Source organism: Sapajus apella, unplaced genomic scaffold (assembly GCF_009761245.1).
Source record: "Sapajus apella isolate SASKATOON/1434 unplaced genomic scaffold, GSC_monkey_1.0 scaffold60, whole genome shotgun sequence".
NCBI classification, from domain to species: domain Eukaryota; kingdom Metazoa; phylum Chordata; class Mammalia; order Primates; family Cebidae; genus Sapajus; species Sapajus apella.
Genome location: NW_022437000.1, coordinates 13,356,269 through 13,375,002, shown reverse-complemented (window position 1 = coordinate 13,375,002; position 18,734 = coordinate 13,356,269). Strand labels below are relative to the sequence as shown.

The following is an 18,734-nucleotide window of genomic DNA, read 5'->3' as shown; positions in this document are numbered from 1 at the left end:
TATTTTTAGTAGAGACGGTTTCACCATGTTGCCCAGGCTGCTGTCGAATTTCTGAGTTCAAGTGATCCACCCACCTTGGCCTCCCAAAGTGCTGGGATTACTGGCATGAGCCACCACACTGGGTCTGACGTCTTCTTGAAACAGAAAAACCAGTAACTCCCTTTATTTCCCCTGCAAGGTGCAGGGGCATGTTCTGAAATGCCTTGTGGGTGCTGGTGCCCAGCTTTCCACGGGGGGTGCAGCCATGGATATCTGCCTGGACATGGCTCAGGGGCCGCTCCACCAGCAGGCCAGTGTGTGGCAGCAAGAAAGTCAGTGTCCACACGAAGTCAGCACCTGCCTCCATGGCTGCTCCATGTCCCCCCAGCATGGCCGTCCTCAGAAAGCGTGACTGCCGAGCACGCCTGGTGGCCACGACACATTTTATTTCTGGTGGTTTCATCCTCGTTACTGAGGGTGTGGGAGTGGTGGGGGACGGCTAAGCTGTGGCACCTGGGTTTCTTCTGAGGTTGTTGTCTGCAGTCATGGGCTGTCATCTCCCCAACCCCAGGAGAGTCGCCCTAACCCATCTTTGAAACAGGTGAGCTGTAGGGCATGGGGCCACACCATTACCGAATTCACAGTATATTAACGAATGCTCTCCCTGAACTCTGGTATTCAAAATGGTTTCCTCAAACCGTTTTCTGAAGAACAGTCGGAATCATCTGACCAGCGAAACCTCCTCCGATTCTTGTTCATGGAATGTTTCCGACTGTTCTTCAAAAAACTTTATTCTTTCTCTTAGGGATTTGAAGTGCACAGACACCAGTTTAAAGCTCTGAGAAACAGTCCTCCAAATAAATCATTTAATCCCAAATTTGTTTAACCCAGAGTTTTATTAATTCCCTACACAGAACCCTTTTTAACAGAACACCTAAAATCATCCAGAGGACAGAAGTCCTGGGAGACACCCTCGGGAGACGCTGCTCTGGGCTTCCGACCGGTCCCCCTGACACGGCCCATCTGCAGTGAGGCAGTGAGGACAGTTCACAGATTCGCTGTCTGCTTTTCTGTTCGGACGTCTATTTCTAAACTGGCCAAACCCTGCTGACTCGGGTGAGAGGCAGTGCTTTGAGTTTGCGCCCAGGTCCACGTTGACGCCCCACCAGGAGTTTCAGGCCCTGCAGGTTAATGGGATGTGCCTGTGGCCGCTGCCCTCTTACTTCGGCATCTTTCACTTCGAATTTCATTTCATTGAACAAGACCCTGAAGGGCCTGCACTTTTACTTGTACGTAACGAAGTCGGCCCCAAGTTTCGGAGGGCCTGCGAGTCCTGGGTGCCCACAAGGCTTGTCCAGGTCCTTGCCTAGGGCCTTCCTGGCCTCCCTATGGCCTGGAGCTCTGTGGCAAAAGCGTGGCCTCCTTACTGCAGCCCTCCAGCTCCCTGCACTCTCCACCACTGCCGGGCAGACAGGTCTGTGCTTCATCACCGCATGCAATCCATACGTGTCCCTCGGGCCCGACAGCCACCCAGTGGCCTGCACGGCTCCCACCCTCTGTGGCTCCCACGGTGCCTAGGAACAGGAGGTGGGGTGTGGCGAGCAGCAGTGCTTGCATCAGTGCAGGCAGGAGGGCTGCGGGCCTGGGTCTGGGCAGCCTGCATGCCTACTGGCTCTACAGCACAGAGTGGATCACTTGAGGTCAGGAGTTCGAGACCAGATTGGCCAATATGGTGGAACCCCATCTCTACTAAAAATACAAAAATTAGCTGGGCGTGGTGGCATGAGCCTGTAGTCCCAGCTATTTGGGAGGCTGAGGCAGGAGAATTGCTTGAACATGGGAAGCAGAGGTTAGGGTGAGCTGAGATTGCACCATTGTACTCCAGCCTGGGCAACAGAGCGAGACTCCATCTCAAAAAAAAAAAAAAAAATAGAGAAAGAAAAAGGCAGCTACAAATGTCATCATGTTCCTAATTCTGGACAGTCGCTCAGTTGTTTACTCCAGGACAGGTGCTCAGCTTCTCCACGTGCTCCACGTGCCTGCAGCTGGGTGGAGGGGCATCATTGCTTCTCCTCCCTCCCTACATCTGCCCCAGTGCCCTCCACCTCCTTCCCATGGATGCCATTGTGTTCAGCTCATCCCGTTCTTTACATTTAGAATACCAGGAGCATTGGTTTTACTTTGAAGCTAAATGGCAGTTTTATTTGGAGGAGAGGAAGATCAGTAAGGACTCAGAAAACAAAGCCATCTTCCCCGACAATTATGACGCAGAAGAGAGGGAAAAGGTAAGCCTTGTACTGGAACTGGGCAATGTCTGGCACACCAGTGGTGCTCAATAAGTGCATAGCAAGTGGGTAGATGGGTGGGTGGGTGAGTGGATGGGTGAATGGATGGGTGGGTGTATGGATGAATGGATGGGTGGGTGGGTGGATGGGCGGCTGGATGAGTGAATGGATGGGTGGTGGATGTGTGGATGGGTGAGTGGATGAGTGAATGGATGGGTGGTGGATGTGTAGATGGGTGGGTAGATGTGTGGATGGGTGAGTGGATAAGTGGATGGGTGGGTGGGTGGGTGGATGGAGGGATGGATGGGTGGACAAGTGAATGGATGGGTGTGTGGGTGGTTAGGTGGGTATATGGATGGGTAACTGGGTAGGTGATGGAAGGGCAGGTAGGTAGAAGGGTGGGTGAATGGATGGGTAGGTAAATGGGTGATGGGTGGATGGATGAGTGGTTAGGTGCATGGATAGGTAGGTAAATGGGTGATGGGTGGATGGATGAGTGGGTGGGTGAGCGGATGAGTGAATGGATGGGTGGTGGATGTGTAGATGGGTGGGTAGATGTGTGGATGGGTGAGTGGATGAGTGAATGGATGGGTGGGTGGGTGGTTAGGTGGGTATATGGATGGATAGTTGGGTAGGTGGATGGAAGGGCAGGTAGGTAGAAGGGTGGGTGAATGGATGGGTAGGTAAATGGGTGATGGGTGGATGGATGAGTGGTTGGGTGCATGGATGGGTGGGTGGATGGGAGGATAGATGGAATGGCAGTTCACTAGGATGGGCCCAGAAAGCTTGTGCTGTAATGTACCCAGATGCGGCTCCACTTGGGCACATCTGCTGACCCACGGCTCTCTTGTCAGACCTACAGGAAGTGGAGCTCGGAAGGCCGAGGGGGCAGACGAGGCCATGATGCCCCCATGATAGCCTATGACGCCCTCCTGGCAGCAGGCAACAGCTGGACTGAGCTGTGTCACCGGGCCATGTTTCATGGAGGTGAGATGTTCCCTCCTTAATGGCTGTGGCTTCCAGGAGGGTAGCAGCCTTCTCCTGAAGCATCCCCTCGGGGTGTCCTAGGGCCACAGGTGTTCAGGGGCCACCTCCTGACCCCCAGGATATGCATTCTTCTCTTCCTTTCTGGAACCCACTTTGGGATGGCACTGGCTCCAGGTACACCCGCTGACCTAAGGATGCTCATGGGTGGACGTCACAGGATACAGGTGCGGCTGCAGGTTCCTGCCCGGAGCTCCACACACCCAGAGTCTCTTGCCTGGTCCACGAGCCTGGAGGGCAGTGCGGCCTTGGAGGAGGTGGAGTGGAGGTGTGGAGACTCCTGCCCTTGCTGCCGCTACCTCAGGCTGGCCACCTTCACGGGGTTCTCTGCCCAGGTCACCGTCATCTTTGCTCTGCAGCCTCTGTGCAAAGTCACAGACTGCAGACTGGAGTTGGGTCCTGGGCTCACATCCTGCTCCATCCATGCTAGCTCTGTGGTGCCCTGGCCGTCTCTGGCCGTGGAGGCAGAGGAAGAAGCCCATCAGAGTGGCTGCGGCAGCTCCAGACAGCTCCTACCCGTGAGGTCAGCCCCTGCCTTGTGGTTCTGTGAGACTGGCTGAAATTGCCTCACTCAGTGAGGCTTGGAGCTGAGCTTGACCACAGACCTGAGCTGGGAAAACACAAATGTGGCCCTTTTGGTCAGGAAGGCTCTGCACAGAGCCTGCTCAGCCCCTGGAGGGGTTTCCTCCATGACGCTGGGTCCATGGTGGGGCCGTGTGGCCTTGGGCTCCCCTCCCTCCACCTCCCTCTGCACAGTCCTGGCACCTCAGTGACTCTTCGTGCCGAGACACCTCTTTACACAGGTGCCTACCCCAGGGAGGGAGAAGGGGAGCGCCTGTCCCCTCCCGCTTGGTTTTCATTTTGTTTTTGAGGCTGGAGTGCAGAGAGGCCACCTTGGCTCACTGCCACCTCCACCTCCCAGGTTCAAGAGATTCTCCCGCCTCAGACTCCTGTGTAGCTGGGATGTCAGGGGTGAGCCACCACATCAGCCGCCCCCAGCAGAATGGGGGCTTGGCAGGAGGAAGTGTTGCCCACCTCAGGAGCAACCAGCCCCAGGGGTCTCGCGGAGGCCCTGGCCAGGTGGAGCCCACTGCGACTGCCTGCGTTTGCGTTTCAGGGGAGAGCGCGGCCACCGGCACCATTGCAGGCTGCCTGTTCGGGCTGCTGTATGGCCTGGACCTGGTTCCCAAAGGCTTGTACCAGGACCTGGAGGACAAGCAGAAGCTGCAGGACCTGGGCGCGGCTCTCTACCGCCTGTCCACAGAGGAGAAGTAAAGCCATTTCTGCCACTTTCCCCCTAGAGATCTGATTCCACCCCCAGGGCCCCTAGTGTCCACTCACAGCCCCTGGCTGAAGCGACCCTGTGCGGCTCCACTGCAGAGTCTGTGCCTGACTGGCCACATTTAACTCTTGATTGCCAATTTCAGAATCCTAACTGCTGCGTAAAATACACTGCGTGTCCGTGGGGAATATGTTCCCTCCTCCGTCGTCGACGCGGCGTGGGTCTGCCGCACTTGCTCACCCGCAGTCCTGGGACAGGCGGTGCATTTTACTCTCGCAGAGCTAATGCTATTTGCTCACTCACTTCAACAGCACTAACTGCGGGGGTCCGCAGGCCTCCCCACCAACACCCCCTGCAGACCCTCTGTCCGGCCTCTGCCACCAGGTGTGCGTTCCTCCTGAGGGCCAACGGGCCGCCCCCCGCCACCGCCACCCTCCCTGTACCGTGTCTGCAGTGGGTCGTGTGTGGGCCTGGACAGAGAAACAGTCCACACTGGGGCCTGCAGGACACGTACGGAAGCATTGCTCTTAACCCCACACAACTTTTTAATCACACTAGATTTTAAGAGCAACCTCTTTTGAAACAGCTCATAGAGAAAACCGGACATAAGGCCTCCTGCCGGCTCCGGCATCTCTCTCTGTTCTGCCTCAGTGGGCCGGGCCCAAAGGCAGAGAAGGCCTTTCCCCTCCGTGCCTGCCCTGCCAGGCTCACTGACCAAGAAGCGCTGTTCCTGGGATGAGGTTGTCTCTCAGATTCTTGGAAAAGAGATCACTTGCTCTTGTTTAAAATAAATTGGACATCATTTTTCCACACAGCATCTGGTGTGAATAAAATAGCAGTTGACCGATGTTTACCACTGTGCTTGGGCAGCTTGGCTGGAGCCTCTCTTTTTGTTGTGATTTCATTAAAGGGCTCGCCTCTGGGCAGAGTTGGGGTCCCAGGGGAAGGCCCGGCCTCAGGGAGAGGAGGGGGCTGGGGCAGAAAGCCGGGTTGGAATCTGTGCCGGCAACGGAAATGCAAACCCCTACCCTTAAGGGCTCCGTCTTCTTTGAATGGATGATTTGAAAGAGGAAAATGGTGGCGTCTTTATACTCCCACTTGAGATTCCTGTGTGAGTGGACAGGCGAGAGAGGCTGCTGGACCTCGCAGGTGGGGCCGTGGACCCCACGCCCAGGTACACTGGCTCGAGGCTTCCCGGACAGGCCCTGCCGCAGCTCCCAGGGGCCTCACTCCCCGCCCACCTCCCTTGGGTGGAAACCACCCCTGCATTCATTCAGTAGGGGGAGCAGGCGTGTCTGGGGGAGGCTTTGTTTTTTCCCTAGAGATGCCCGTTCACTGTGTGGGCATGTCCACGCTGACTGAGGAATCTGTGACCTGTGCTGCACAGACTGCGGCAATGTGGCTCTGTGCTGTGCTTCCCAGTAACTGGACTAACTGCGCTGCTTCTGGTGCTTTAAGTCAGGAGAGGCAGAGAGACAGGCACATGAGGGTGAAGGGCCTCACGTCACACATGTCCACGTGGCATGGTCCCAGGACCCGTGGGTGTGGGGAAATTAACTGAGAATTACCTTTCAGGAAAAGAAACCCAATTCAGGTAAGTCGGGACCTTTGCTAGCATAAGTAACACAGTAGCACCCGTGTCGCCAGCTCACCTGAAACTGGCCTTCCCTCTCGGCCCCTGGTGTGCGGAAGAGAAGGCCAGCTTGCAGGAGCACGGCGCTGCTGGATCCAAATGACGGTGGACCCGGTCTCCACCCGCAAATCAAACTCCTCCGTGAGAATCAGAAAGTGAGTCTATTTACAAACTGATTATAGATTGAAACCCAGGAACACAAAATCCACAAGCATCGTAAACAAAAGCTGGCACCACCTTGCTCCACATTCGTGTGACAGAGAGGCCCAAAAGTCCAAAAGAAAAACAAAACCGTAGAAAGCACTGAGGGAACACTGGGCCCACTCTGCCGCTTAGAACGGCACTGAGGGGGTTCCTTTTGTTATAAAAGTGACATGTGCACAGCTTCAGGAATCCAAATGCTGTTAACAGTGGTGTGCGGGGAAAGCTGCTTCCAACCACCCACAGATAACAAGGCCACGGTCACCTGAGCCTCCCTCTGGGAGTTCCCTGCACGCACACACCTGGGCTGTGCACCTGTGCATAAGACACACCTGCATGTGCGATTTCTTTGCCCAAAGGAAGTTAGTATGTGTCATAGCTTGCTTTTGGCTGTTTTCATTAAACTAAGTTTTAAAATATTTTTCTGTATCACCATACATAGACCGATTCCCACCTTTTTAACTGCTGCCTAGTATTCCACTGTACTCCTGTGCCATAATTCAAATACCCCGTGGATGTGGCTCTCAGTGGTTTCCATTGTGTGAGTGGTGTTTCTAAACACCTGCTCTTTATGGCAACTTCCAGTGTTGCTTCTCATGTCTTCTGAAAAGGAGTTGATCTCTCCCTACAGCACAGTGATGCCGTAGTTTATTCTAGGATGCATTTTTGTATTCAATCTTTCTAAAACTGTGGTGCATCTTATAATGTACGGTGTCCATAGTTTAAATGATGGAATTTTTATTTTTCTTTCTCCAAGACATTCTTATGAAATAAGGTGTGGCCAGCTGCAGCGGCTCATGCCTGTCATCCCAGTACTTTGGGAGGCCGAGGCAGGAGGATTGCTTGAGCTCAGGAGTTTGAGACCAGCCTGGGCAACATGGCAAAACCCTGTCTCTACAAAAACAAAAGTTAGCTGGGTGGTGTTGGCACCTGTAGTTCCAGCTCTTTGGGAGGCTGAGGTAGGAGGATTGTCAGAGCCTGAGAGCTTGAGGTTGCAGCGAGCTGAGATCACATCACTGTGCTCCAGACTGGGTGACACAGTGAGACCCTGAAAAAAAAAAAGAAAGTATAAAGAAAGGGAGGGAGGGAGAGAGGGAGTGGGGAGAAGGAAGGAAGGAGAGAAGGAAGTAGGGAAGGAAGGAAGGGAAGGAAGGAAGGAAGCAGGGAGGGAGGGAGGGAGATACCCAAACTGATGTTCAGTCCAAACATCTGGGCTTTAAAAGCTCCATCATTAAAATTCATTCCAAGGGTTGCGTTAGGCTGGAAATGACTTTCCAGTCTGAGTGCAGGCACTGCAGCTTGCCTGCTTAAAATCCTGGGGTGTAGACGCATTTCCAGTTAACGCGCAGAAATAAGTTATCAGTTCACTCAGTCTGTTGCGGGAAAAGTATTAACACAGGGTCTTAAAGAACAGTCTGAGTCTTCTCATGATTCGTGTGCCGCGCCCTGAGCCGTGGTCAGCAAACAAGGGCTTAGACAAAGGCAGGGACGGCGTGTGATCTGGGCACTCTGTGTCCAGCACCACACAGATGGTGGACATTCTGTCTGATGGCCACATTGGCAGCCCCCAGGGTCTGAACCAGCCTGTGGCCCCGTGGGCAGCATCTCTCTGCCTTCTCCACCCTCCCTGCCCAAGGAGGGCAATTGTCCAGGATTCCCTACTCTGTCTCTGCCTCGGGCAGGACAGGCTGGACGACCTGGGGCCCTGGTGGTGCCGGTGGGGACCATTACCAGCCGGGACATCCGGGGGCAGCCCTGTCTTGTCCATACACCAGGAAACTGGGGAGCACGGAGTCCCAGGGGCCCCGAGAGCAGGCACTGGTGCATCCCGGGGTTCCGCAAAGCATCGCCTCGCCCAGGACGCGTCTGCGCTGTCGGAGTCCTTGAATGCCACCTGTCACGTCGCGGCTTTGCTTTCTCCCTCTGCTATCTTAACGATTCATTTTTAAGTTTGTTTTAAACAAAATTAGGTCCAGCAACGCGCATGCCCCTTTGCCTGGAGCCAGCAGCTGTTAATATTGGTCCCACAGCCTGATTATACTCTCTTCCCACGGCACACATGCGTGCATGCACACAGGCACACTCACACATATGCACACACACGCACACACAACCGTTTCTGAAACATTTGAGAATAACTTGCCAACCCTATATCCCTTCACCGTAAATATTTCAGGTGAATTTCCTCAGAAAACAGCAAGTTCTTCTGTAACCACTGTTTGATTATTCAGAATCAGAATTTAACCTTCAATAATGCTATTATCCTACATAACAGCATTCTGTTGCAGCATAATATGCTATAGTGAATTTTATATCCTGTTAGAACTTTTGCCCATTGCTTCATCAGTGTGCTTTATAATCTATTTATTTGTAGCACAAATTTGTGACAGCAGCTCATGAACCTGATACCCTGCGTGCCCCACAGGTACTGAGAGGCCCGAGGCAGTTGCTGTAATGAGGCAGCGGAGAACATCCCCAGAACCCTCTGCTGACCTACTCACGTCTCAGGCCTGGAGGAGTGTCCAGTACTCATGGCCTCAGTCAGCCCGGGATGGACAGCAGCCCCTTCGTCAGTCACAGCCGGCAGTCTAGACACCCCTTCGTTGGTCACGGCCAGTTGACCAGACGCCCCTTTGTGGGTCCGGCTAAGTCAGTCACAGATAAGATCTTGTGTAGGTCACACAAGGATGTTCAGGCCAACGCTGTGGGGTATCCTGGCCCAAAAGGCTGCATCCATCACTAGCCAGATTTATTTCCAGGAAACACAGATACTCAGGTTCTCTGGCTGATTCATTAGTTCAGTCTGAACGATTTGCCACCTTGTTACAAAAAATCAACAGGGAACAGACACTTGTTCTCACCTTACAGGGTGGGCAGTGACCGTGGCAACGATCCTCAGAAGTTGCTGGGGAGGGACTGGCCAGATGGGGTCTGCTGCGGTCCAGGGCCACTCCAGCCACCCTGCAGGACCCCGGCCGGGCCCCTGGCCTTCCGGGATTTTTAGAAAGTAAAATCCCTTAGCGTTAGATTTTCTTTTTCATAAATCTAATACCAGATTCTTTCGTAATCACTTCTCAGCCTTTGGGCTAAGATCAAATACAGATTTATTTGTAAAATGATGAGCCTCAGCTTAAAGAGACTTGTGTTATTTAAAACCAATCTAAAAAAAAAAGGATGAAGCTTGCTTTTTTTTTTTTTTGAGAAGGAGTCTCCCTCTGTCACCCAGGCTGAAGCGCAGTGGTGGGACCTCAGCTCACTGCAACCTCCACTTCCTGGGTTCAAGTGATTCTCCTGCCTCAGCCGCCTGGGTAGCTGGAATTACAGGTGTGCACCACTGCACCCAGCTAATCTTTGCACTTTTCTTCAAGACGGTTTCACCATGTCGGCCAGGCTGGTCTTGAACTCCTGACCTCATGATCTGCCCGCCTTGGCCTTCGACAGTGCTGGGATTACAGGCGTCAGCCACTGCACCCGGCCCTTCTCTTTTTATAACATTAATTTGGGGGACCCTGCCTAGTGGCCTGGAGTCGGCAGTTGAGCCCACGCCCCGCTCACCTCTGGGCAGAACCTCGTCAGCCGAGCAGTCGGGCCATGGAGGCCGCTTCTTCGAGCCTTTGGTTAAACCCTCTCCAGGTCCACACTGTGCTCGGGACCACCTCTCAGACAGGCAGCTCTCACCCTGCCCAGCCCGGACGCTGGCAGTGCTGCATCTCCAGAAGGGCATCTCATCCCTCCGCTGACCGGTGAGAACCCCAGGAGCCCGAAGGCGCAGCTGTGGGAGGGGCTCTGCCGCGGCTGGTAAACAGCCCCTCCCCGCTCCTTGCCTGCCCCAGGGGTTGCCCGGGGCTGGATACCTAAGGAGGTGTCGCCCACCTGGTCTTCATGGCTTCAGGGGAAAATGGGCACAGAACAAACAGCCGTAAAAACAGAAGACGCTGGCCTCTCTGCACACGCATGGAGATGTGCAGAGACCTGGGGAGAGGAGCATTGGAACCACAGTGACATGACCAATTCCTCAGGCACAGATGGGGCCACCGCCAGGATGTGTGCCCCCAGGCAGGCCGTGGTGCCCCATCTCGGAGGGAGGCCAGGGTGCAGCCACCGAGGGGAGGGAGGGCAGGCGGCTGCAGGCTCATCCCCAGAGGGCAGGAAATGGCAGTGCAGGCCTCTGATGTTCATGGAGGCCCAGGACGTGTTTCCTGAGCACTGTTGGCCAAGGGCATCCAAGGGTCCCCGTTAGACACGTAGGGGCCGGCGCAATGTGCATGACGCAGCTGAGGCTGGTCTGTGCTCTGAGCAGGCTCCTGGCGTGGCCAGTCGCAGGCCCAGCCGCCGAGCAAAACCAGTCCTGCCCTTCTCCGAAGGAGGAAACCGAGGCTGAGGGTGTTCCCTGCCCGAGGGCTCTCCCAGCAGGCCCAGGCTGATAGACGAGCCCAGAATGGCCGCCGACTGGGCAGAATAGTGACCGCCAGGCCTTGCTGGCTGGAAGGTCCCCAGCAAAGAATCTGCCGTCGGTGCTGCTGTCCATGCCATGGTGGGCCTCCATGCCACGGTGGGCCTTCATGCCATGGCGGGCCCGGCTGTGTCTCCTGCACTGTGGTGGCCTCTGGTCTCGTTGTATTTTCAAGCGACCTCTGTGGCTGGCCAGAGCCATCGACAACTAAATCAGGAAAGCCGGGCACCCTGCTATTTATATTGGCCCCTGGGAGGAAGACATTCCATTCTCTGCGGGCTCTGCAGCTCATCCAAGTGCCAAGGGGACGCTGAGGGAGGCCTGCTGGGCACGTAGTGGTCACACCAGGTGGCCGGACTCCAAGCTCAACTCTGACCAGGGGCCTTTGTGGGAGGCTTTGAGGAGCGGGGCTGATGGCCCGAGGGGCAGCATGGGCTCAGGCACGTGGGGATATGTTCACTCAGCAACCAGGCAGCAGCAGGGGTGGGAGTGGGTCAGAGGGAGGGGGACCTTTGCCGGACTGTGGGACTGGCAACGAGGGAAGCCCCAGTCACAGTGCGCCTCAGCTGGCGCTCAGAGCCCTGTGGGCAAGTTGGCCAAAAGTCCTGGGGCCTTTCTGAGTCCGTGACTTAGGGGTGTTCTTGGCGTCCTTGCTGTTCCCCATTGTGGGGACACAGAGGTCTGTGTGGGTAATTTTGGATGTCGCAGAGATGGGCCTCTGGGAAAGGCTCCGTGAGGAGGGAGTGTCTGAGCTGGGTTGTGAAGGATGAATAGGAGCTTGTCAGGGAGGCAGCAAGGCTGTTCCAGGCTGAAGGCCAAAGTGTGGTTGGACATGGAGAGGGCAGGCAGGGTGGAGGCTGGAACTGGCCGGAAAGCGAGGAGGGAAAGGGGGTTGCGCGGTGGGTGAACTGGGTCTCTGAGGGTGCTGCTGGGGCGGGTGAACCGAGTCTCCGTGGGTGCTGCTGGGGTGGGTGAACCGAGTCTCCGTGGGTGCTGCTGGGGCGGGTGAACTGAGTCTCCGTGGGTGCTGCTAGGGGCGGGTGAACCGAGTCTCCGTGGGTGCTGCTGGGGGTGGATGAACCGAGTCTCCGAGGGTGCTGCTGGGGGTGGGTGAACCGAGTCTCCTCGGGGCACTGCTGGGGGTGGGTGAACCGGGTCTCTGTGGGTGCTGCTGGGGGTGGGTGAACTGAGCATCCATGGGGTGCTGCTGGGGTGAGTGAACTGAGTCTCTGTGGGCACTGATGAGGGTGGGTGAACCAAGTTTCCACGGATGCTGCTGGGGTTGGGTGAACAGAGCATCCGAGGGTGCTGTTCGCCGCCCACGGGTCTACTGTTGGCCCACCCTGCTGTGCCCAGCACTGCTCTGGCCTCGGGAAAGTGGAGATCAAAACCAGCATGGGTCCTGCTGACAGAGGGGCCGTGCTCTGGTGGGGAGCTGGGCAAAAAACAGGTGACCTGTTTAAAAGTGCACTTGGATCTTAGAAAATGAGGAGTGCTGTGACACCTGGTGTCACCAGTGAGAGACACCCGGACGTGCCAGCAACAGCCGTGGGCCATGGGTGCCCAGAATGTCCCGACCAGTGAAGTCCAGAGGGCAGAACAGAGGCGGGGACAGCTCGTGCAGACCCCGGAGGAAGGAACCGCCTGCAGGTTCAAGGAACCCAGAGACCACAGCTCCTCTGGGGCTACTGCCAGGGGTGGGACCAGAGAGGGTGAGCGCAATAGTGGATGGTGGGCACAGGTCCCTGTGATGGGGAGGGGCAGCCCAGCTAGATGGCAGGAGAGCAGGGATCGGGGGAGTGGCCAGGCCAGATCCAGGAAGGACCTCAGTTAATGATGACTGCGAACACAAAGGCTCCGTGAAGGGGTTGTGGAATCCTCTCTCTCTCCCGCCGAGGGTGTCGTCCTGAACCGCTGACACCTCCAACAGCCACAGCAAGGCAGGGCTCACCTCAAAGAGGACTTTCTAGCTCTGGCTGAACTCCCTGATCCTCAGCGATAAACCCAGAAGAGCATCCTGATCTCTGCGGGTGAGAACATTTCTCAGATGATCATGCTGTGGAGTGAAAGCCTGCTGTGACGGCTGAGGAGCTGGACGGGGCGGCCTAGTACATCCTCCAAGGTCACCTCTGTGTGCCGTTCACTCTGTGGGCTGCTGGCCAGGTCCTGATGACACCGACCTCACAAGCGGTTACAGACTTAGCTGTGTGATGTGAGAGCTAAACTGGATTCCCAGACACCATGACTCACGAGGAGGACATGCAACCTATGAGGGTCCCCCCGACACAGCCGCAGCAGCCGGAACAGGTGCTCAGCCTGGATACGGGGCTCCCAGTGGGGGTGGTGGTCCCATCGCCCAGCTGCCCGACACCTGAGGTCAGGGAAGTGGGAATTTAGAGTCAGCGTGAAGCTCCATTTACTTTCCTCCTTCCAAACTTGCTTCCTATCAAGGCAGGAGGATGAGCTAGTTTAATTCCAGCTGTTTTTCATCTTTCTATTTGGACAGTGGGGCTCAGGAGCCATCAGCGAGGGATGTGAGAAGTGGCAGATTGATGTCACATGCGGCTGAGCCTGTGGTCTTTGTATTCAGATGATCAGAATGTCCCCACCTCAGGCGGTCAGTGTGGCTGGTTCAGTCATCTGAATGACTCACCTGCAGAGTCACTAAGTTGACTGAACCACCCAGTGAGTGGGGACAAAACGCGTGACAGGCTCTGTTGACAACAGCCTGAGATCAGCCTCCTCGGGTAAAGGAGCACAGCTCTCCTTAGGCAGCCGAATCACAGCGAAGGGGACGTGCCCGGAGACGCCTGGTGGAAGGCAGGTAGGGCCACGGACCCTGTGATGGCCAGGGGGTGCAGGTGCAGCCTTTAATGGGAGCAGGACGCCCCGGGCTGGTCCCCAACCCTGAGGTCGGCTGCTCCTCTGCCCTCCCCTTCCCCACAGTGCGGTGGAGGGTGCACCCATCCATTCTGGGTTCAGGGGGGTGTGGGCAGCCGCTGGCCAGGGCAGTTCTGGGGCCACCGGGATGGCTTTACCAGCCATGGGGACACAGCAGCGCCTTCCTGGGTGGGCTCCGACGACTCAGAACAAGGGTGTCCCTGGCCAGGACGCACAGCTGCTCCTTGGATTAGTTTATTTTTACAGTTGTCCCCGCCCACTGCATGTGGTGCCCTTGCCCAGGTTCAGAGTTGTTTCCGTGTCTCCTCCTCGGTGGGTTTGGAAGGAGCGTCTGCCTCAGTGGTTCTTGGTGGGGTCCCGGGACCAGCAGCATCGGAGTCATGAGGAACTCCTTAAAATGCAGATTCCCAGGCCCTGCCCCAGACCGTGGATGGGAGGTGTTGGCAGTGCAGCCCCGAAATCCGGGTCTCAGCAAGGCCTCTTGATGCACCAGTGCCCACTGGGGTCTGTGGACAAACAGCACACACTCTGGCCGCAGGAACTCACTGACCCAGGTAGGGAGGCATCTCAGAGAGGCTGAGAAATCGGGATCCTGTGTTCCATCTGTGGCCCTGCCACTCCTTCGTGTGCGGTCTGTCCTGGCCCTGGGTCACTGCGTGCCCACGGCAACACGGCCACGTGGTCAGCTACTGTCACCTCCCCCATCACAGCTGCTTGGCAACAGATTTTCACAAGGAAATCCATCCATGGCTTCAAAAACAGAGCTCTCTTTTGGAAAAAATGCAGAGAAACACAGAAAGAGAAGTATGTTCACACATTTCCTTCCACTCTGTTTTCAGCCTGTTCAGCTTCTTGAAAAAATCGGATCAGAGTGAGCTTTTCACTTGGTGCCACGTCACCAGCCCCGTCTGGCCGCCGACTCTCCTCCCACAAACGTGGACGTGCCCTTGTGCAGCCGCCCTGGCTTGACATTGAGGGTGCTCTTGATTTTTCAACATCATAAACAGCACCGTGAAGGTGCCTTTTCCTGAAATACTTGAGTCTGTTCTTCATCTCTGATGAGCTCCTTAGAATGAATAACAGGTGTGACAGCTAAGATTCTGGGTGCCTCTGCACAAAATTACCATCTGGAGAGGTCAGAGATGGCTCCACCCCCGCCACAGACAGGGGGACCTTCCAGCTTTGTTCCTGTGGTCAGGGCTGCTCAGGAGCAGAAAACCTGCACCTGGGCTCAGAAAACACCATCAAATCAAATCACAAAGACCCCATCTCTCCAGCCAGGACCCGCTTGGTTCCATCTCTTTGAAAGCTGGGCTGGTGGGAAGGAATCCCTGGTGGACCTGTAGAAAAAAAGTCTCACTGGGAAAGGGCGGCAGCGCTCAGCCCCAGGGGCCCTCTGAGCCATTATGAAAGCCATTTTGAAAGAGGTTCTGGAGACCCAGCCAGGTGATCCCAGTCCTCCTCCCTTCCTCTCTGCAACCCTCTCCTCTCTACAGCCCCCTCCTCCCTCTCTCTCTGTATCGAGACCCACCCTCTCCTGCTCTTGGGGGGCCGCTGGCCACTGCAGTAATAGTTCCTGCTCAGGACCTTGTGCAGAAATTCATTCCCCTCTCCACTCACCCCAGACCTGAGCTGTCTGCCGAACCTTCAGAAGCTCTGCTGTAGGGACCCATGTCCTCGGGATCATGGCAGAATTTAAGATGTTAATTTTATCTCTCTTACTTAAAGGTAGAGACATACACAGGCCACACAGAGAATAGACGTTTGTTTATACTTTGCTGTTTTACGTACTGTACAAGCAAAATGTGTTTGTTAAATTTTTTTTAAATATGTTGCCTATGCAAAGCGGTTTTCGAAATGCTTTCACAAAGCTGTTCAACGTGAACTCCTCACGGCCTTCGGAGGAGCGTGGGTCAGAAGTTCCTGACATTTAACAGGAACACAGTGACCCGGAAAACCTTTGGCACCCCTGACACCCCCGAGTTAACAGCAGGGACAGCCCAGAAGCCAAAGCTCCTAGTTCCCGTCTCTTTTTCTCCCTACCAGACTCCTGGGGCCCCTGAGAACATGGGATTGGCCCCTGAGACATGTTCTATGGAGTCATCTTGGAAAAACAAAGATGATAAAATCAAGTGACGATTCGTTTTTTTCTGCAGCCCGAAGCGCAGCAAGACCTGCAGTGACGTCATGTCCGCCGACGCCCAGGCCCTGAAGAAGAAGATGGGCAAGATGGCCTGCGACCCGGCCGCCCGCGCCATCCTGGGCAGCCTGCTGCTCTACGTCACGGGCCGCGCGGACCGGCCCCCGGGGACCGAGGCCGCGGAGAGCAGGGCCGGCCGCCAGCCCCAGCCCCGGCCCCAGCCCCAGCCCCTGCCCCAGGAGGCCGCCCAGCGGCCCACGCGCTTCCAGCTCCTGCAGGCCAAGTTCCTGGGCCCCGGCCGGGAGCGCTGCCTCAAGAGGACCCGGGAGGTGGGCCGGCTGATCTGCAGGGACAAGCAGGGGCCGGGCAGGGGCGTCGTGGGCGCCACCATCAACAAGCTCCTGGAGAAGACCAAGGAGCCCGCCCCGAAGCCCCGCCCCAGCGAGAAGCCGCACTGGGGCCACCCGGCCGCGAAGAGCCCCGTGAAGAGCATCCTCAAGAAGTTCCTGGCCGCCGAGGAGAAGGAGGCGAAGGAGAAAGACGCGCGAGAGAAGCCCCGGGCGGAGCGGCCCAGAGCCCGCGGCCTCCTGCCGAAGGTGGTGGGCAAGAGCTCGGTGCTGGCCAAGCTCCGCGAGAGGTTCGAGCACGCCAGCTGCCTGTGCTCCGAGGCCGGCGCACTGCGGCTGCGCACGGAGGAGCGGAAGAGGCGGAACCTGCAGCGGAAGCGGATGCACCGGCCGGAAGTGCGCGTGCTGCACACGGCTGCCATGGCCAGCAGCTGCGTTAGGACGCCCGCCGCCCGCTTCCTGGCCTGCACCGCCGATCCGCTGCCGGCCCTCAGCGTCGCCACCGTCGTCTGCGGCCCCAGGAGCTGGCTGTCCCACTGCACCAAAATCAGCCACTCGGAGGCGAGGCGGCTGCCCAGGGCAGAGACCAGCATGCCCCCCAGTGCCGGGGAAACGGGGCCCAGTGGGAACAAAGCAGCGGGAAAGGGGCCCTTGGAGGAGGAGCCCCAAAGACGGCCGAGCCCCTTGAAGCCCGGGACGCCCCAGGTGACAGCTCGGAGGGACGGCCACGCTGGCCCCTCACTGGCCCCCTCTTGGGCTCCCCGCACAGGCGAAGCCCGTCCTGGCCTGGTGCCTGCATCATGCCCACTGGGACCCGCCAGCCTGTGGGGTCCCCCGGCAAAGAGCACTGCAGACGACGTGCAGGAGGTGAGGGGAGCCACAATCATGTGGTGTCCTCGTCCCACGGGCGAGGGTGCAGGGGAGGGCCCTGAAATCACCATGACTGTTTGCATCTCGGAAGATGAAACGGAAGGAACAGGCTTCCCAGACCCTGGGAGAGACCCCGTCTTTGCCACCCAGAAGTATTTCCCAGAACAGAAGGTGCCAGAACACATCCCACCCCTGAACACGCCATCGGTCCAGGCTGCTAGGACAACACAGCCCAGCACGGAGCCTCCACGGATAACTGTCCAAATCCCAGTCGTCCACAAAATGCCTGCCTCTCCCACCACGCTGCAAAATGCATCAAGTGGTGAAAACCAATGTTCTCGTATTTTTGGAGGAGAGAACGAGGCTGAAAAGGCGCACACAGAATTTTCTACCGTGACTGAGAACAGAAGGGATAACCGAGCCCCAGTGGAACCCAGCAAGCCTTCAGGGACACAGGTGAGACTCGGTGCCTCCTCACCACAGGGACCACGAGCAGCTCTGCATCCGGCAGCGAGAGGAGCTGCAGGCGCCAGCCACCCTGTCTCAGAGAGGGCTCTGGCACAGAGAACCCGGACAGATCCTGCTGGTGGGAAGGGAATTCTCAAAGGCAGCTTTGAGAGTTCACATGGTCCCAGGAATCCTGAGCATATTTCAGGAGAGAGGACCTGTGAGCTCAGAGATGAGATGCATCTGTTACAAGAATTAAATGAAGTATCTGTCCAGAACAAGGGCTCCACAGCAAATTCTCCCACAGCCTGGCAGAACCGTCTGAGGGGAAACACTGGCCATGCCTCCAGTGGCCAGCAAGTGCCATCCCCGACCAGAAGAAATCCAACAGGTGCCCCCACATCGCTGGCAGCACCATCCCAGGAGTATATAGGGCCTGGGGGTGTCACCCCGATGGGCACGAACATGCCCATCGCGAGGGAGAAGCACAGCAGGCCACGACTAACAGAGTCCGCCCAGACCCTGAAGGCGGCCGAGGAAATCACCAGCCATGATTTTGGCGAGAACCCACTGTCCTCATTAAATGAACGGCCCAAACCTGGTATCGAAGCTTGTAGGGAGATGGCAGCTGCAGGGAGTGCTGTGAGCCTTGCCACACAAACACTGGCACCGGGTGGCACCCAGAGCCCTGGAGACCGCACAGTGGGAGAGCCGGAGACGCTGGGCCAGGAGGAATACAGAATCTTGTCTGAAAGCCACTCCAGAGGAGAGGCTCTCCCTCGAAACCCCCACAGCCGTGGCTTCCTGGACCCCTGGGGGTCCTCAGAGCCCAAGAGTAGAGCAGCAGGGAGGAGCCTCCTTAGAGGCATGGCCCTCACCCAGCACACAGAGGACACTGCAGCTCTCACCTGGCACCCAGGGGACGCTGCAGCCCCCACCTGGCACCCAAAGGGCACTGTAGCCCTCACCCAGCACCCAGAGAATGCTGCAGCCCTCACCCGGCACTCAGAGAATGCTGCAGCCCTCGCCCGGCACCCAAAGGATTATGCAGCCCTCGCCCGGCACCCAGAGGACTCTGCAGCCCTCGCCCGGCACCCAGTGGACTCTGCAGCCCTCGCCCGGCACCCAGAGGATGCTGCAGCCCTCGCCCGG

The 18,734-nt window shown here is 56.9% G+C and overlaps 1 protein-coding gene across 4 annotated transcripts in view; it reads left to right on the top strand.

Annotated features, from left to right (window-relative positions):
- Nucleotides 1-18,734, top strand: part of LOC116528850 (collagen alpha-1(I) chain) — a 42,779-nt gene that overhangs the window by 21,970 nt on the left and 2,075 nt on the right. For 3 of the 4 annotated variants that reach the window (XM_032246305.1, XM_032246306.1, XM_032246303.1), the window contains exons 5-8: nt 2,137-2,264; nt 3,119-3,251; nt 4,426-4,579; nt 15,935-18,687. In XM_032246305.1, the coding sequence (XP_032102196.1) occupies nt 2,137-2,264; nt 3,119-3,251; nt 4,426-4,579; nt 15,935-18,687 (3,168 nt within the window). The remainder of the gene's footprint in view (nt 1-2,136; nt 2,265-3,118; nt 3,252-4,425; nt 4,580-15,934; nt 18,688-18,734) is intronic. The other variant, XM_032246304.1, reaches the window with a different exon arrangement.